The sequence below is a fragment of the Chelmon rostratus genome, chromosome 23 (genome assembly GCF_017976325.1).
Source record: "Chelmon rostratus isolate fCheRos1 chromosome 23, fCheRos1.pri, whole genome shotgun sequence".
Lineage (NCBI taxonomy): Eukaryota > Metazoa > Chordata > Actinopteri > Chaetodontiformes > Chaetodontidae > Chelmon > Chelmon rostratus.
In genome coordinates this window covers 12,728,505-12,747,319 of record NC_055680.1, presented here as the reverse complement: position 1 = coordinate 12,747,319, position 18,815 = coordinate 12,728,505, and the positions used below count along the sequence as shown (strand labels likewise).

General features: G+C 42.9%; 1 protein-coding gene across 1 annotated transcript; it reads right to left on the bottom strand.

Annotated features, from left to right (window-relative positions):
- Positions 1–1,456: 1,456 nt before the first annotated feature.
- On the bottom strand, positions 1,457–18,368 carry mmp14a (matrix metallopeptidase 14a (membrane-inserted)). Its single transcript, XM_041965307.1, has 10 exons — positions 17,908–18,368; positions 9,377–9,525; positions 9,054–9,176; positions 8,377–8,684; positions 8,122–8,283; positions 7,529–7,668; positions 6,005–6,143; positions 5,667–5,817; positions 4,507–4,622; positions 1,457–3,635 (listed from the first exon to the last, which is right to left on the bottom strand). The coding sequence occupies exons 1-10, from the start codon at positions 17,989–17,991 to the stop codon at positions 3,316–3,318; spliced, it is 1,692 nt and encodes a 563-aa protein (XP_041821241.1). The 5' UTR covers positions 17,992–18,368; the 3' UTR covers positions 1,457–3,315.
- Between the last annotated feature and the right edge of the window lie 447 nt (positions 18,369–18,815).

Here is an 18,815-nt window from a genome sequence, read left to right as displayed (position 1 = left end):
CCAAAACATCTGTAACTGTATCCAGGCTGCTCCGCCTGCGGCCCCGCAGAGGCCCGAAACCTGGTCTGTCCTGGTCAGGAGGTGAAGACACGCTGCAGATCCTCTCACCTCGTCACACTCCTGTTTGTTTCATCCTGCCTGTCTTTGTACTGTTATAATCAGAGAAATGTGACGGCTGATTTTTCACTTTTCTTCTGAACAGGGTGGTCAGGATCAGGATACATGGAGGTCTATGTTTTTTGTTTTTTTTAAACTTTATTTGCAATACAAATAGCACATTTCAAGTTTTTATATGTTTTTATTTGTCATATGTTTGGTTTGTTTAATGAGTGGAGCTCATTGCAGTAAATGTGAATGAACTGTATGTACTTCAAGCATAAAGATTTGTGGATTATTCTGTGTCATACCGTAGTTGTTGTCCAGGCAACGAGGGTTCAAACAAACAATAAAAGCACACAAAATAACTTCAGTTTGCTTTAAAATGCCAGTGCACCTTCCGCGATCACCTGATTGTTGAAGCCTCGCGTTGATGGGCTTTTTCATCCTGCAGAGCTGCACGGTTTGGAGGAAAGGACGAGAAAAAAGTGGAACAAACTGCAGATGTTGACCTGGCAGATGTTGCTTCACGGTGGCTGACCCATGATGACGGGAATGATGTAATCATCGCAGACAAACCATGTTTCCCAAACACGTTTGCCTCCAACTTCTAAACATTTCAGCAAGAAATGGAAGTGAAAGACTTTCTAATTGTGAGATTTTCAAAATAAAACATGCTCCAAAGCTTCAGCTGCGGTTGTCAGTCTTGCTTCAGGCTGTGTAGCACAGAATTAGCTTTAGCATGCTGACTGTCAAAAACAGTGTATTATGAAGAGGACAACATGCACACAGTGGCCACTTCATTAGGTACACCTTTACAATCTAATGTAATCCAATACAACAGCTCTGCTGTGAATTTTACTTTCACAAAGTCAATAAATACACAGTCAGACAGCAGTTAGACACAGCAACATAATACTGTATTCTGCCCAGGTTATGTATGTGAACCGTGTGGAACAGTCAACCAAGTGTGTAGTGTATAGTATCAGTCAGTGCACGCAGATGTTTGCCTGCACTCAAGCTTGAATCCAGGTGTGTGACCCTGTCAAAATAAAAGCCCTCTTTAGCTTTTGAGGAAATAAGCAAACAGATGTATTTTGAGGCTTCATGAAAGAGGTTCATGACAACAAGGACAGTTGATAAATCAGCATAGCCTTCAGAATATTTAAGAATAAATGGATTCATAGAGTGTTACAGCTGGATTTCACTTCAATATCTGGTAAGTCTTCATTGTACGCTATTTTTTTTTATTTTTTGGGAGCACAGTTCAGTATTAATAATGTGTTTGGCTGAAGGTCGTGTTTGACATTGTGATGTGGAGTGTTTATGTATATTCTTATACTGGTGAGGAGATAATGAAAGAATGGGGAAAAAAGTATGACTGTTTGTAGAAAATAGTTTAATTTCACTTTATCTAATGAAATACAAAAGTGAAAACAGGCAGGAAAAAATCTCATTCCATTTTTTCGATATGATCATCATTATAAATATCATTACCATTATCATTGTTATTATCTAAATGAATTCACCTTCAAATTTGATTTGTGTAAAAAAGAAAAAAGAAATCATTGAGCACCATCAAAGTTCATAAATAGCATTGCTTGTTATTCTGTGCCGACATCTGGGTAATTTCGGGCGTTTCAGAGTAAAAAGAAACTCCCTGAACTCACATTTACCCCCCTGATCTGATCTAATTCATCACATGAGCGTAAACTGGGATTCACTTCCATCATTGTCATGTTATGCCTCTGTCCAGCAGGACTCCAAATGACAATGTACAAAAAAAAAGAAGAAGTCATTATAACTTCACCAGGAGAACAATAATAACAATAACCATACTTATAATAACAACAAATTTCCCATAACAACGATAATAATTCAAAAATTGCACCATATTGTTGGAAACTGTACCGCTTACTGACACGTTTGCACAAGCAGCTTGACAACAGATGTGCTGGAATGTTTGAAAACTGTGTTTCGTGAGATAAAACGTCACGTTTTTTTTTTTTTTTTTTTCTTTGAGGAAGTGTTTTTCCCGTCTGACTGCTTGCACTGAAAGAAGAGCTTTGCCTGCGAATCGAGCTGCCGTCACACACGGCAGCCGCCGAGCACAAGCGTCAACAACGAAAGGATTCAAGCTTCTGCGCCACAAGGGACGACACAACCCCAGCAGCCTCGTGTTAGGCCTCACTTTGGTGGGCATAATCCCGGTTAAACAAGTACTTATAAATCCTGTGTGTGCATGTTCAAAAGTCTGCAGCAATCGATACTAACGCTGTGCATAAGGGACGTGCTATTATACTCATATTGTGGAGAATCCTGGTAGTCGTAAGGCCAGGCATCGACTGAAAGTATTTTACACCTGGCGCGGATTTTAAACATGAAAAGTTATGAATATGAACTGCTGGCAAAACACGGCAACAGTACAAGAGGTTTGCCTTGATGAAATAGTCTAAAATTGGCTAAATTCTGCTCTAAACCTGGAATTATTTGATCAAAGAATAAGAGAACAGGGTTATGAACTGACCAGACATGATGCCAACTCGTCTTTAATATGGCAGCGCGAAAGAAGCACGCGGTTCGATACCCAGCCCTACTTAGTGGTAGAGAACAGGAAATACTGCATGGCCGAATATCAAAACTTTGTCCCGCTGAAATGAAGCTCAGAGTAAAACTCCCCCATGGGCAACCCGATAGATTTTTTGACAGCAAGCACGTTTCAGAGACGGTGAATTTGTGACTGGGACACAGATCGAAGCGTTACACTCGAATCAGACAGCAGTTCAGCTGGAGTCGTCCAGTTAAAGGAGAGGAAGGAAGGAGGGATGCTTTTGTTTTGATACCTGGGATGTGAGAGAGGAGAGGCGGGAGGGAGGTCGCTGATGAAGTCTCTGTATAAATCCCTTCTCTATGTGAGATTGTGGGTATGTTGTTAATCTCTGGGCACAGAACAGTACATGTAAATAGTTAACATACAAATACACATTTTCCTGATTTCAGTTTCTAGGGCCTTTTCTTTCCTTCTTATGTGGCGCATACAAACCACGCAAAACCTAACACATCGTCCCCCTTCTATCCCCCGATTCTTCTTTTTCTCCAGCTCTCCTCTTCCCCCCCTCTCAGTTTCCGTCTTCCCCCTCGGCCCTCGTTCTCTCTCTCTCTCTCTCTCTCTCTTTCTGTCCCTCTGTGGCAGTCTGTCAACCCCCTCCGTCGCTCTGTCTACACCTTGTCCAGGAGGGATCTCTGGCAGTAGAGGAGGCGTCGAGGCGTGCCGTACTTCCTGAAGAACAAAAGCGCTCCCAGAGTGACCACAACCAGGACCAATAGGAGGAGAGGGATCACCACGGCCGCCGGCCCGGCGCCGCTCTGTGACTCGTCCACCTCGATGATGATCACCTCCTCTTCCCGGCCCTTCTTGGGCTCGTCGCTTTCGCAGCCCATCCAGTCACTGAGCACAGACTTGGGGTAGCCGGACTCCACCTTCATGTACTGGTTGTTGAACTTCCAGTACTTGTTGGCTTTGTAGAAGTGAGTGTAAGCTGAGGAACGCAGAAAGATGAAGAGACGGCGAGTTAGTTTTCCAGCTTTTCATCACAGCTGCTTTATATATGTCAACAACAGGGCTGCAAATGATTATCTTCATTATCCATTATTCTCAATTAGCTGTTTTCTCTGTAAATTGGCAGAAAATTGTGAAAAACGCCTCCAACTATTTCCTGAAGGCATCTTGAAAACACTTGTTTTGTTTGACCAACAGTCCAAAACTCAAAGACAACAGAAAAGGAGCCTCACATTTTAGATGTTTGACATTCGCTTGATTATGATGAACTGGTCTTTTCTGCTTTAACTGTGAAACAACACAAAATCGTGGCCTGTAGACGAGTGACCCCCAACTGTTTTCCTTAAGGGACCTCTTTTCTATCATTGAGTAAACTGATGACCCCTGACTAAATGACGTATTTAATGGACATTTTATATCATATTCAATGCATAACAGTACAGAACAACTGATAAATTGTAAGATTAACCCAAATGGTCAATGAATAACTGTGGGAAGTTTGTGTAAAATAACCGATTGGGATGAATTTTGAAGTTATTTTTGAATTTTTAGGATTTTTTCACACAATTTGCTGCCTGTGTTATGTTTTGTATTTTACTTTTAACAGTCAAACATACTTAATATCCTTCTTTTTGATAAATTCAGTGTTTTTTCTCTGGTTTTGGAAAGTGCCTTTCGTGTTTTTTGTGTTTTTGGTAGCCTCTGTAGGTTCACCTCACAGAAATGAGTGAAATACAGATATATTTTTTAAATTAAGAAGGCCTTGTGACCCTTAGTGGGCGTTAGGACCCCAAGGTGGGGAACCAGTGCATAAACATCCACATGATCAGTTTAAGAGGTGGGAAACTTACATCCATCTTCGCTCATGATGGCTGCTTTGATGTTATCGGGTGCTCCGCTCCACATGCTGATGGGCTTTGGATAACCGCTGTCCACGGTGCGAGTCTGCTCGTTGAAACGGTAGTATCTGCAAACGACACAAACACAAAACTACTGAAGATCTACAGTATAAGAAACTGTTTCCTAGAAGAAACAGCTCTGGGTGATTCAGAGGCAGGGCAGCTGTGGGGAAACACAAGCGTTCATATCTGATTTTTTAGATACCGGATCTTTAATTCAGCTTTATTCAGGCTGAATTAAAGAAGGAAAGAAAACCTCAAACCGAGGGTTTTACTCTTTCTCTTCACAGTGCATGAGATAATGCATTTTCATTTCCTGCATATTTCTTCTTCGATGCCTACAGTACCCACAATGCAACACGACTGACCAGTGTTTGGTTGGAGATTCAGGTGTGTTATGTTAGTAGTGGCTAATGTAGCCTCGAGCACAGATGAGGAGCAGGCTACAGAGGTCTGGTAAGATTGCCTCTTTGTAACTGCACACCCCCAGATTTTTTAACCCTTGTGTTTGTGACTGGGTGGAATTTATCTAAACCTACAAAACAAAAGTGAGAATATCCTGTAACTGAAAAAATAGACCTCTGGAGGCTAATCAAAGAAGAATCAAATACATAAAATACAAGAAAAAAGAAGATCTATGCTGCTACTTGTGTTAGACTTGATTCTCTGGTAAATTTGCAGCTGAGTAAAAGACAGGAAGGTCAAAGTGTGAGTCAGAGGATACAAATGTGGGATTCTACCTTCACAACAAGTTCAAAGATAAGCGAGGTAAAAACACAAGTTGTAACAAGTTACTGCAACTGTACACAAAGTATGAGCAGTGTTTGTTTGGGCAGACGGGAAAGTGATTAAATCTATGCAGGAATGCTGCAGCAATGTCTCATAGAAGAGCTACAGGGTCAGATATCAGTAAATGTATCTAATCTGTGAGTACAAGAGGATGATGAAGAGTTACTCCCAGTCCTTGGTCCCTTAAAATGAGGGTCAAATTGGAAGAATAACTTGTTTTAACTTGTTTCTTCAAAAGAAGTTTGGTACAAAGTCGACTGACACAGATCAGATTATAAACTCAAAGACGTGTGTGGTAAACCCTCAGTAGAGGACTGACTCACTTGGTGCCTCTGAAGAAGTACGTCTGTCCCGTTGGCGTGTAGAAGAGCGCAGCATCAATCTTATCTCTGGGTAGACCGGTGCCCAGGTCTGTCAGGCTCTTGGGGGAACCCTTGTCCATGCTGGACTCACTGAAAACCCAGTACCTGTCACCTGGACACGGAAGGACAAAAACCCACAGAAAGATGAGAAGAACGGGAAGACAGGAAACAGAAAGAGGGAACGATCAGAGGAAAAAGACATCAAAGCACAGTCATAATAGTTAACACGTGAAATTCATCACTCGCGCAGCTGCAGTCGTCCCAAATCTGGTTCCAATCTAATCTCAGATGGAACTTACCCTTGAAGAAGACAAACTTCCCATCGTCCCTCTCGTAGGCGGCGTTGATGTTTGAAGGCAGGCCCTTCCAGAAGTGACTGATGGCCATCGGGTAACCTGTCAACACTTTGTTGTTGCGCACTCGCCAAAACCACTTGTCCTGCAAACACACACACATACAGATACACACGTACAGGTTAGAAATAAAGAAAAATGTGCTGCAAAATGGGACTTTTTTTGTACTTAGTTTGTCTGAAATAACTCATATTGGTGCTGAAATAATTACTTGATCAATTGATTAGCAGAGAAATCTTGATAATCTAAGAAAACGCTTAATATTCAAGTATTTTCGGGTTTTATGAAGACAAAATTTGGCTTTCACATTCTATAGACTAAACATTTTATTGATTAATCAAAGGATTAACAGACAGATGAACTGATGATGAAAACAATCATTTGTTGTAGCCTTGATGCCTCCTCAGTAAACATGAATCGAAATGGTGACATTGAAATGGTGACGTTGAAAATGGGAGAGTTTGTTCATTTTCGTCTGCAGGCTCATGTTACAGAAATATTACTAACAACAATAAAACTTTTATATTTTAAAAAACAAATATCTGGGTCTGGAAAACTGTGGGTTCACATTTTAAAGCAGCATGTGGCCCAAAATCTACAGTTAAATTCAAGCAATTGCAGTTATTCTATAGATTCTCCTTTTTCTAACTGTGGGTGAAACCCCTAGAGCTTCAACAGGCCTGTTTCACAGAGGACAATCTGACACGTCACAGTAGGAAGCACAGATGTAAATAATAAAAATAATTCCATTTAGCTGCTTCATGCCTTGATCACACATACATGGATATTTTTTAAAACTGATATTTTCCCCCACTGTTTGGAACAAACAAACAAACAAAAAATCTGTCCACATTTTAATAAAATTGGTTCCAAACATTGAAAACAACCATGCCGGGCCAGCAGGTGGCGATAAAGTCTACATCAACAATAAGTCAAACACCAGAGAAGAACATTCTGAGGACGCGTAACAAGCTTTTTTTTCCCCTTTGGCGGCTGTAACTTAAAAACAAACAATAGTACCTCATTATTTATTTTAGTGCAGTTAATTAGCAGCTCTCTGACACATGACCTAGCAGCGCTAACCAAATAAACAAAGCAGCGCTCATTACACAAAGCAGCACTGGCCATACGTGAATTGAGGTGATGGTGTTTAGAGAAGTCTGCACTTTAGAAGATATTTTTAAAAAATCTCGGTTTTCGTGACCTAAAATGCAGTTTACGTGCAAACGAGAGGCCCGGTCATCGAGGAAATTGTTCGTTCGGCAAAATATTTGTGCACGTGTGGTCAAGGCCTCAATCTCAGGTTCCTGGTGTTGTGCATGCTGGCTCACCGTCACACTGTTACTGGGACACTTACAGATCAGAGGCGAAGCTGATGTAATCAGTAACTTTCTGTGTCTGCTGTGAGGAGAGTCTGTAATCTGGTCTCTGAGAACATTTGAACGTTTGAGAAAAAAGGGTCTCCTGTACCTTAAATACAAACTTTTCCCCTCGGAGGATGGCGATGGTGTCGAAGTGCCCCTCACAGATGTCTGGGCCGTGGTCTGGGTAGGACGGCTTCGTGGGTCGAGGGGGGGGTGGGGGAGGAGGGGGAGCCCCAGACTTGGTTCCTGTGGGAAAGATGTGAGAGAGGAGAGTGAAATGGTTAATTCTGGAGGAAGACCACCCAACATGTGTCAGTGTGTGTTTGGATCATGTTGACCCACATCCACCACTTTGGTTACCACACATTCATTGTTCCCAGAGGTTGAATGCTACTGACTTTGTCACTTTTCCTCTAGCGCCCCCATAAGGTAGATTTTTTTGAGTTTGTTCATTGTCGATATGGTGTGACACATCTTGAGTGAAATAAACATTTCCACATTGGAACTGCAGTGGATCAATGACCACCTCACAAACACGGATTCAGGCAGTCAGGGTTTCATACGCAACCAAACCAAAGGAACCAGTCCCGTCATCCCGCGGGGTGGGGGTACAGTGAAACGAGAGTGTGGATGTTATAAGAGGGACATCACTGCAAATATGTCCCATACATTTGCAGTCCCCCTGGGAGAACAACCCACCGTAGATTGCCTGGATGCCCCGGCGGTCGTCGTCTGGGAGCTGGAAGTTTTCGGTTTCGAACCACTGATAGAAGGGGGCCATGATGGCGGAGGGGTCGTTGGAGTGCTCCAGACCTAGAGCATGACCCAGCTCATGCACAGCCACCAGAAAAACATCATTACCTTCAGCGGGAGAGAGAAAGAAAAACATTTATTTGAGTTAGTTTTCTTTTCTTCCAGGATGTACATTTCACCATCTGCTCCTCTCTCTCTTACCCCCCTGGTCGACGGCGCCGGTGGTCCAGGGCTCAGCGAGGTCAAAGTGCGTGTCTCCCCCGATGCCGTTTCCAGGGAAGTAAGCATGAGCCAGGAAGCCGCCCTCGCCGTCGAACGGTGTGCTGTCGCCGTGGAAACCCTCCGCAAAGGACAGCATGATGTCGGCGAACTTGTCGACCTTGTCTTTGATGTGGCTGTAGGGGATCTCTCTGAAGGTGAGTGGGATCACGCTCTCCCACACCTTGAAGGCTTTGCGGATGGCTTCCTTCGTGGCTCGCTCGCCGATCTTCGGGGTGTAGTTCTGTATGCTGTTATACAGGACAGAGAGACAGGGATTTAACGCCTGGAGGGACGGAGGCGACTCTAAAACACACTAAAGACAACTAAGAAGCTAACTATGCAACGGATGATTCATTTACAATATATAGGCTTACTGTTTCATAATAAAAGCCTTTTGCACAAAATATCAAACATTATGATTTCAACTTTGAATCTGGGTTTTTTCACATTTTTCTAACATTTTATTGATCGAATGATAAATTAATTCATCAGGAATATAATTTTAAAACAAATTCATAATGAAAATTGTTAGTTGCATCCCCAAATTAGACATGAGTGTATTATAACTTGCATCATAAATCATATTCACTTAAGTAGCAAACAGTGTCAGTATGTACCTGAAGGTCACCTCTGACTTTTCCCACTTCAGACCCTGCACGGCGTATCTCTTCCTCCTCAGGTTGGTTTTCAGCTCCGGGCCGAACTTGTCTGGGACGCCACACCGCGGCCGGTTCATCGCCCTGGCAACAGCAAAATGAAATCCTCAGCTATGTAAAATATTCAGCCTCCTGTGAAGGACGCGTTTTTTTCTAAGTAGTAACCTTGCTTTTTTATCGTCTTTCAATCCCAAGCCATCGAATGATCCTGAGGTCCCTCGCAGATTAAAAACAAATTTAGAAAAATAGAAACCAAGCGGTTATGAGTTACAATCAGGACTCACTCTAACGTGTTGGAGTCTATGGAGCCGGTGACAGTCAAACCATACAGCCTCTGCATGGCTGATATTGCTGTTTTAATGGACTTCGGCGAGCGGATTGCCTGGGCTCGGACATCACCTGGAGGCAGGTAGCCATACTGCTGCAGCCAAGCCTACCAGAGAGAGAAAACAATGAGAAATATGTGTATTTGTTTAGATACTGATTGAAACTCTGTTTGTTCAGACAGTTACTTCATTTTCTGTTGGACAAAGGTAATCACACACACAAACTAAAAATTAAATAATAACGAAAACGCTTCTTTATCCCAAAAAAAGCCTTCCAGACCAACTAGCTGACTATGCAAAGCAATTAATAAATATATGGAAATACCACCAAGTCTGAAAAATTGTAGTATTCTTGATTCACAGATTACACAAAGAATTGCATTCATTATCGTCTGTGATGAATGAGTACCTGATGTAGTATTATAGCGCAGCAGCCTGTATCATGACATCATTATTCTGCTTTAGAAAAAATGAGCATCTCCAGCAGTGAGCAGGATCTAAAATATGAAATATGTACGATCTTATATATGAATATTCTTCCAAACATGTGACTCTCCAAATGAATAAAACACATATTTACAATATAAAATTGTTTGACGCTGTATAGATCCAACAATGAAGAGACCGATTAATAAAATACTGATAGCTAAATGAGGAGATCACCCAAACCCTAAAATCCTCCTTTATCTTAGCTGCCACACTGAGCACACAGTGTTTTGGTATATGACTCTATATTTCCGTCAAATGCAACATGCTAACAAAAAGACAAAGCATGAAAATAATTTGACAAAACGTACAGAAAATCGTATTTAGTGATAGGCTTTTACTTTACCCACGCAGTAATTAGGAGTTTTGCACCACATATAATACATTTCTACTTCTTAATGTTTTACTTTCTGTGTGACTTACTCAGCCTGCACTTAGTCAGACAGGCCAGAAGCAACACAAAAACACCCTGAAAACATCTTAGAAAACGTCTCAGTCAACAAAAAATAAGGGATCGGCCGCTTGTGTGAACCTGTGGGTGTTTTTCCACTTCCAGTCAACTTTCAGAGCTTGTTTGGACCTGCTGCTCTGAGCACAGATGCATCGCACCGATTTCCCGGCGATTGCACGGCAGACAAAGGGTGTGTTGCGTGGGGTTTTGTATGCCAAGCTGACTTATTAAGCCGCGTGCCCTCCCCTCTACGGCAGCCAACACACACTGAGGTAACTCAGCTTGTTGAATTTACTGTCGTTTCTTCATGCGACTGTGACATTACCCCGTTTACGAACTCTTTAAAACCGACGCCAAATCCTCACATGCCCCCTTGATTTATGTTGAACTCATTACGGGAAGCTTTGTTGTGGGGGTCATGAGCGGGGATGAGAGAGGAACTGAAAGCCAAATAAAACACACAATCTGAAAACACTGATGTCATTTCAGTCACGATGACCCAGAAGCCTGTCTAGACTATTGCAGCCAAAGACAACTGGCGGTCATAACGCTGGAAAAAGGAACATTTTCAGCAACATTTGGGTTCCTCAAAGCTTGAGTTTAAGATCTTCCTGCCACTGTCTATGTCTGTCATCCTCCGCCTCTGTCTGTCTGCCCTCATGTCAACCAAAACCACCACTATTTATCTTTACACATGAAAGGCCGGCCTATTCTTTCCACTGCCTGCTGCTGGTGGTCTAAGACTCTCTTAAAGGAGTCGTTCAAACACAGAAAACACGCTTTTATTCGCTTTCTTGCCTCAATTGAGATGACATCAAGATCAGTATCGCTGTGCTATCGGTCTGTTATATAATTGACCAGGAGCTACGGGACGTTAGCTTAGCATAAAGACTGGAAACAGGGGATAACAGCTAGCCTTTGATGAACAGTAGCCACCGTGGCCACAAATAACAAATAAGGGATGCTAGTAAATGCTAGAACAAGTAGAGTCATCAAGTCACAACGTCTATGTACAGTTTGTGAACATTAGCTAACACCAGCTATTAGCATCATAAGCTAGTGCTCAAACCTGTATTGAGTTGAAGGGTCCATTTTATTAGTTATAAATTCTGCTTTTCATTCATAAGAGGATGGTTGCGTTATTTCTGCTTTCAAAAGTCACGTTGCCTTGCTTGAAATCTCACTAATTAGCACGTTGTATCCCATTTGCTTCATTTGTACAAACACCAAAGTGTAAAAATGACTTGTTGTGGTTTCACGGGGGCGTTTAGGTGCGACAAACCCAAATGCCACACATTATTAGTGTGCTTTAGAGGTGTAGACAGGCATATATTTTTACCGCTGGACAAAGCCAGGCTAGCTGTTTCCCCATTTCCGCGCTCTGTGATAAGCTACGCTAACTGTGAGCTTTAGCTACAAAATTATAATAAGAGCTGTGTCCATCTTATTATCTTCCGGTCCTGTTTTTTTGGGGTTGTAGAGACTTAACTGCATCTTGAACTGTGTTTCCAATTATGCACCTTCACGCAGAGAGTTAAAGCACATCTTCATCGCCACCGCAGATTAAGCCTGCGGAATTACCCTGAATTCCTTTGTTAGCGTCATCTAAACCTCAGATATCTCTCTTATTCCACCGGTAGCGCTGTTTTTCTCTTCAAGCCTTCCTCCGGTGGGTGGAGGGAAAAGCAGGGGGGGAGGGAAAGGGATGGAAATGTTGCAACTGCATGGGCAGGCCTACCTGGCCTTATGCTGCTTGGGCACACACAGCCACTGTTAGCAATGTGGTGGGCAGAGAGGCCAGAGAACAAGGTTCACTTATGACGACCTGCAGAGAGGCAACCAATCCCCCTTCCCTCCATCTCTGCACATTCTCCCTCACAATTCCTTCAAGATTTCTCTGGATTATTTAAGCGTGCAGCTAATCTAATTCATCCCCTGACTCTCTCTTGAGTCAATCCGCCTGTAACGCCGACCAAATTGACTTTGCTTGCCTCTCCGCTGACTGCTGCTAGTGTGTGCTGTGGCTCCAGTGTGGTGACGCGTCTGCTTCTATAAAAACACCGCCCTGAAAAGTCTCCCCCACACCGTCAAGACCTCCACTTCTCTCCCCTGGTCCCGAAACTACTCCACACACCACCACCACCACCTCCGGTTGGGACGCCAGGTATCCCAGCATGCACCCCTCCTCCCTGGAACTCCCAGCAGCCACCATCAAAGCTTCTATTTATTGAGACTTGTACATGGCTGGTATTGTTGGCGTCGGGGTAGCTAGGTGGCTCTCTACGCGGCCATGTGTGGTCACAGGGCTGGCTGCTGGTTTGGTAAACACACACCCGGCGTCTGTGCAGTGTGTGAGCGCGCTGACGTGAGGTCTGAATGTATAATGCACATTCAGTGAAACACAACCAGCATGATGTAAAGGTGATGGAAGAGGAGGTCGTTGAAGCTGTCTGATGTATACATGGTTTCTGTGACCCTAGTGTGACCTTACTACCTGATGAAGAGCTGGAAATCCATTCACTGGACAGAGTTCAATAATCTTTTCAGGATTTTTAAGCAAAAAGGCAAGCCTTTAATTGTTCTTGCCTCTTAAATGTAAGAATATCTTGCTTTTATTTGTCTTCAATTCTAGTAAATTGAATATCTTTGCATTTTGGATGGATGTTTGCACAATTTTCTTTCTAATTCTTTAAATCAAATGACCAGTAGCTCAATCAAGAAAACAATCTACAGATTAAAATATAATGAAAATCATCAGATGCACCTCTTAATTCCATAAAAGTGTATTATCACAAGCACAATTATGATTAGATTAGATTTCGATGTGAAAATCTGGTAGTAAAGCCAAAATAAGGAGTGGAGGTTTTTTTTCTGACTTTTTAATGGACCAAATGATTAATCGATTACTTAAGACAATGAACAGTGGTTTCATCAATAATAACAATAATTAGTTGCAGCTCTAATCTGAGATGCTGTCTGTTTATTCATAATCGAACTGATTAAAAGAGGGGCAACAATGAGCTGCTGGGCCCACCATTAACCCTCCATTCCTCCGCACAGCCTGTGCAAACTTTATAATACCTCTAAGCTCCAATAGTAGTAGTAATTTGATTACAGAAAAGAAAGACACTCTGGTCTATCATCGATATAGACTACCAGGTCTGATCAGACTGTTTTTACTGTATCTGCCTGTGTGCTTGCCAGTTGCGGTTTTAAACCAATATGCCTGACTAAATAAAGGGTTCCGAGAAAATTTCTTCTTGCTGTGATCAGTTTTTTAATCTTCAAGTGCACCTGGACATGTGAAACTAACTGTTCACTTGAAAAACTGAACTAATGAAGGTTTTAAAAGTCGATTTTAACACAGATCACAGATATCCTCCTCTAGCTACGTCCTCAAGGTTAGATATTACTGCAGGACCTACTTTCTTCAGTTGGATACTGATTTTTTTAATGAAATTACCCAGTTGACAGGAGTAGCAATGATTCAGAAATGTGACCACGATGCCGAGCAGCACGTATGTGATGTCTCAGGACATGTGGGTGCCACCTACTTGTCACACACTCTTACCCACATTCACGTGAGACTGAGCTGAGACTTGTTTTCCGGATGCACTATAAAAAAACAAAACAAAAAAAACATCCAACCACAAGTTCCTTGCAGAAGTTATAGAGAAAAGAAAAAGAAAAATCCCATGTGCATTTATAGCTGCTGCGGTAAAAAACAAAAGGATGATGGCATTTTCACAGGATGTGAAACCATCGTCTGAACATATATCATGTGGGTGTTTGTCCATGTTTGTGCAATACATATGTGCAATTAGAAGAAACTAGGAATGATATAGGATTAAGGAGTTCGAGTACAGAGCAGTTTATTGCGCACGCATTCTGCAGTGCAATAACATGTTGCAATAACAGGCCAGCCTGTTGTGTATAGTGATGCTGCCAAGTGTCAAGGCACTATTTGTTTCAAGCTGCCTCTATAAACCTCCACTGTTTTCTTTTATTGTGACTCTGGTTTTCTCTCACCAGACAAATTAGGTGGATAGGACAGAGGCGAGAGAACGGACAGACGAGATGGTGAAGGACAGAAGATGATCTAAAGAGCAGAGTTAGTACGTTAGCGAGGGAGAGGTAAAGACATTAGTAGGAAGAGCGGTGAAAGGAAAGTGGGGAGAGAGAGAGAGAGAGGGGTTTGGAGTATAGCTGAATTTAAATTTGAGGGACTGACTCAGTTGTTCCTCTCGCTCGGTGCCAACGGAAAAAACGGAGAACTCTGCTCATGAGTGGCTGAATCTCACATTGCCTTCATTTCTTGGCGTCTCTGACCCAGTTAGCACTCACACCAGCGCCGCGGAATAGCTTTCCTGCATTTACATTTCCACTGGGTCAAACAGGTCAAATAAAACCACCCAATAGTTTTATTCTGTTTAACCGACGCCAGCCAACAATAACTGGAGCATTCATACAAATTTTATATGGTTGCTGAAATGCAACTGGAGTGATAAATACCTTTAGATCAGGGTTTATTGCACCATGTGGACACTGCTTGTATGGCACTAACACTTGACATTACTTCCAACTAGAATTCATGCAACCTTTATGGCTTTTGTCATTACAAAAGTGTATGTTGAGCCTTTACTGCAGTAAATAGCAATATCGGTGAGTAAAAATACTCAATTACACAAAAAGATGTAAAAACAATGACATTATAAGGAAAATATACTTTGATAACAAGCGTAAATATCACATTAGTAGATCGTTACCGATCTGTTAACACAGTTACGCACTTGATTTTAAGTTCTCAGTTGGCCAAGTCGGAGCTAAACCTATGTAGCCGATAACTACAACTTAGGTAATGTGACGAAAAATTAGCCATCTCCACGACAACCAAGCAAACTCCATCAGCTGATGAAGAGCATGAGATGCGGATAAAGGTTCCAGAAAAAAGCCAGTGAGTAGACGTCGATTTGAGATGAGTGGTGGAGTAGAAGTATAAAGGAGCACAAAATGTCCTGTACTTGAGAAAGTGTACTTAGTTACTTTCCAGCACTGCCTGCAGTCTTTTCAAAGAACCCAATAGGTCTAAACCAGGCCAGGTCCTAAGCTAGATCCTGGTTTGGCACATGTGGCCTTCAACTTTCGTCAAATCCAGCCAGCTGAGCACCTGAAGCAAAGAACTTAAGAGTCAAACTGATGGTGAAAACGCACCTATCCCCAAAACTCGCAATCTTAACGTCATGGTGGAAACTTTCCCTCTTTGATGTCTTCTACGCTAACAAGGTGGCCCATTTTCTTGGGTGTACAGCAAAGATAAGCGCCCTCTCTCCCTTGAAGCCCACCAGTTTCTCATTAAATCCGCCCCGGCTGATTATTTTGACATTTCTTAAGTGACAGCCGCTGCCTGTCAGAGCAGCTTGCGCCAGATCTTTTTCTTTTGATGCTACATCAACAGCTACTCTAGTCGAGATAAAGAGAATTGAACCCAGGTGTGTTTTGACATGATCTGCCGGGATCTCCAGACATGTGTCTCCAGATGGCAACAGAAATCTCCAGAGTTTCTTCAGCCAGATATGGAGGGATCCCGTTTTAGACTCCGTTGTTTTCATTGCTGCCCGCTTCCTTTCCTCACAAAGTCCAGCTAAGCTTTTTATTCAAGTGGAGAAAGGTTAGACAAGGCAGAAGCCATGAATGAAAACAGATGCCGGAGGCCGCAAAGGTACTGGACTTCACCAGAAGCGGCTTCGTATTCACAGAAAAGCGGAAGCCTCATTCCTCTATTGGTGGAGCGTCCCTTTCCTCTCAGCGTGGATTATGTGGCTTTGGTTTGTCAGAGTGAAGTCAGAGAGGGATGTTCAGATGTTGAGCAACACTGATAAACCACAAAATTCCTCCAGCCTCAGCTTCTCTGTTCTGCTTTCACAACCCCCCCATAAAAAGAGCTTCATCTGCTTTAATTAAACTCAGAACTTGGGACGCTCTTTGTTTTGTTTCCCTATCTTTGCTCGTTCTCTCTCCTCACACAGACGTGTCTAACTTTTGATCACAGGGTTCACATACGGCTCTCAGGTGATGTAATCCTGAACCCATAATTAGCTCTTATCCTCTTTCTGCATCAGGACTGAGCGCCACGTCTGACAGCATCACACGACCTGCATCAGCAGACAAGACGCTCGCTCGTTCATCTGATGCGGCTCATATTGAATCCTGCCCTGTGGCACAGTGGGTTATTATTAGCTCAGCACCGAGGTGATGCGCTGCTGTAGTGATGTTGAGATATTGTCCCGCAGCTGCTGAAGACGATGCAGCTGTAAACAGGCGTGTTTTCCCACTTTGTTTACAGACATCCATCACAGTGCCGGTGCGCTCGCCGCAGGAGGGCAGCCGCCTGCGGCCTCTTATAAACTGTCTGACTCTCTGAGTTGTCCACCATGTCTGGCTTTGACTCACACGCCAGCGACTTGTGGTCGGTGACTAAGGTCCTCCTTCGTGCATCCTGTCCACCCACGACAGTGCAGACTCTTGTATTGCTTGTGAGTTTTTTGGGTTTTTTTTTTGCTCAATAGTTAGAGCTAATGGACTTTTTTCTCTGTGAATCAATTTCCTGTGACAGCTGGCTATTAGTGGTGCATCCTGGCTTTTACGGAGCAACACCTTGTATAGTATGAGTGGATGTGACTAAACGCTGATGTGGAGCTGTAAACACTCACATCAACCACCCTTAAGACCACTGGTGCTACTTACAGGGCAAATGTGAAATGGGCTTAGACCGGAGGCGCCCAGGGACCTCGTACCCAATCATTTAGAAAGCAGCACGGGACCTGATGACAAAATATGTTGTTTGGGCTAAACTGCACTTCAGTGTCTCCAGGCCCGGGGTTTCGCAGTCTGACGCCTGAGGCCTACAGTCTCCCACCTCATGTCCAGCTTGTTGTGAGTGCGGACCAGCTTCCCTGCCTGTGCAGTCTCAGTCACAAACAGATGAAAACCATTAGCCCCCTCCCCAGTCAGCACCAGAACAAAGCAGCTGAGCTGAGGTTTTAAACTACATCTCCCCCCCTCCTCCTTCACAAGCCACAAGAGCTTAGACTCATGAAATTTTTTCCTCTGGATGAAGTTTCATCTCTTGTTACAGTCTCGACTCAGATGGACCTTTTTAAACAGCTTTTAGCCAGGAGTGTTTTGGGGGAGGGAGGAGAAACATGAGGGCGACTTAAACAGTTCCTCCCTTGCTGTTGCGAGATTATAGAAAACCTGGTAAACATTACAAACACACTAACGACATCAGTGAAACTATAAGTACCAGTTGTGACACAATAAGAGGTGAAAATATGCAACTTTTCTGCTGCAGAACACTTTTAATGTATAGACTCCAGAATATTATAGAAATATATTGGAAAATCATTTAAAAAAACGTGAAAGTTAAGAAAGTTGAAAATTCAAGTTGTTTACACATATTATAATGCACAACTCTTTAAATTCCTGTAGGTCTATATAGATATCACTTTGCACGGATTACAGTCAATGAAGTGTGATTTTCCATTAGACTTACCTCTGCTTTCAGTACATTTGCAGTGACAGAGGTAAAACCAAAGCAGCAGAGAGCACAGGACAGGGTGAAGAGCTGGGGCAGCATTCTTCTGTCTGCAAAACTGCCCCCCCGGAAAAACAAAACCAAAAAAAAAAAAAAAGAAAGTTCAGGAAACTAACTTTCTACTTCACAAGTCCTGCAGTCCTGCCTGCAAACGACGAGGAAAATGAAAATGACCAAAACAAAAGCTGCTCCGTTATGCTTTTCAAACGTGGCAGATCGCCTCTCCTCGTATCCGCGTTGACTTGGGACGCCTCTGCGCGCAACAGCGACTCCCTCAAAGTCAGAGTTGAGCTGAAAAGAGCGAACAAAACGCTAAAATCATCGAGGTGGCTGTGACTAATGCTCAGCTGCTAAAAGCACTAAAAGCTTCACCGTTTGGCTTCCTGTCCTCTGGCAGGATCGTCTGCAGCGTGTGTGGACGTGGTCAGAGAGAGAGAGAGAGAGAGAGAGAGAGAGAGATGGATTTTCCTCTGGGTCCTCCTCCAGATGTGCAGACGTCACTTAATTTGACTACAGCTGATCAGGTTATCAATGTGCCGATCAATGCTGCAAAGAAGATGTGTGCAGTAATACCACAATGTAGAAATACTTTAAGTAACGATAACAAAATACACAGTAAAAGTAGTCATTATACAAATAGACTTAGAATAACATATATCATATTATTGGATTATCATTATTGGTGCATTCATGTGTTTATTTTTCTTTTAATGCTGCAGCTGGTAAAGGTGGAGCTAATCACTCACAGCATCCCTTCACTCAGTGTGTCTTTTGCTTATTGTGCAGAAATGATGTAGGTGCAAAGTTTGACACGAGGGTACTGTTTTTTACGTTCACCTGTCGATGGAGGGAGGTTTCTCTGTGCT

Bases quoted from the DNA above. Each gene is read 5' to 3' on its own strand.
- mmp14a (XM_041965307.1), bottom strand. From the start codon at position 17,991: ATGCTGCCCCAGCTCTTCACCCTGTCCTGTGCTCTCTGCTGCTTTGGT. The intron at 8,284-8,376 runs GTAAGAGAGAGA...CTCCCGCTGAAG, and splicing joins CGGCGCCGTCGACCAGGGGG to GTAATGATGTTTTTCTGGTG. The intron at 5,818-6,004 runs GTAAGTTCCATC...TTCCGTGTCCAG, and splicing joins GAAGTTTGTCTTCTTCAAGG to GTGACAGGTACTGGGTTTTC.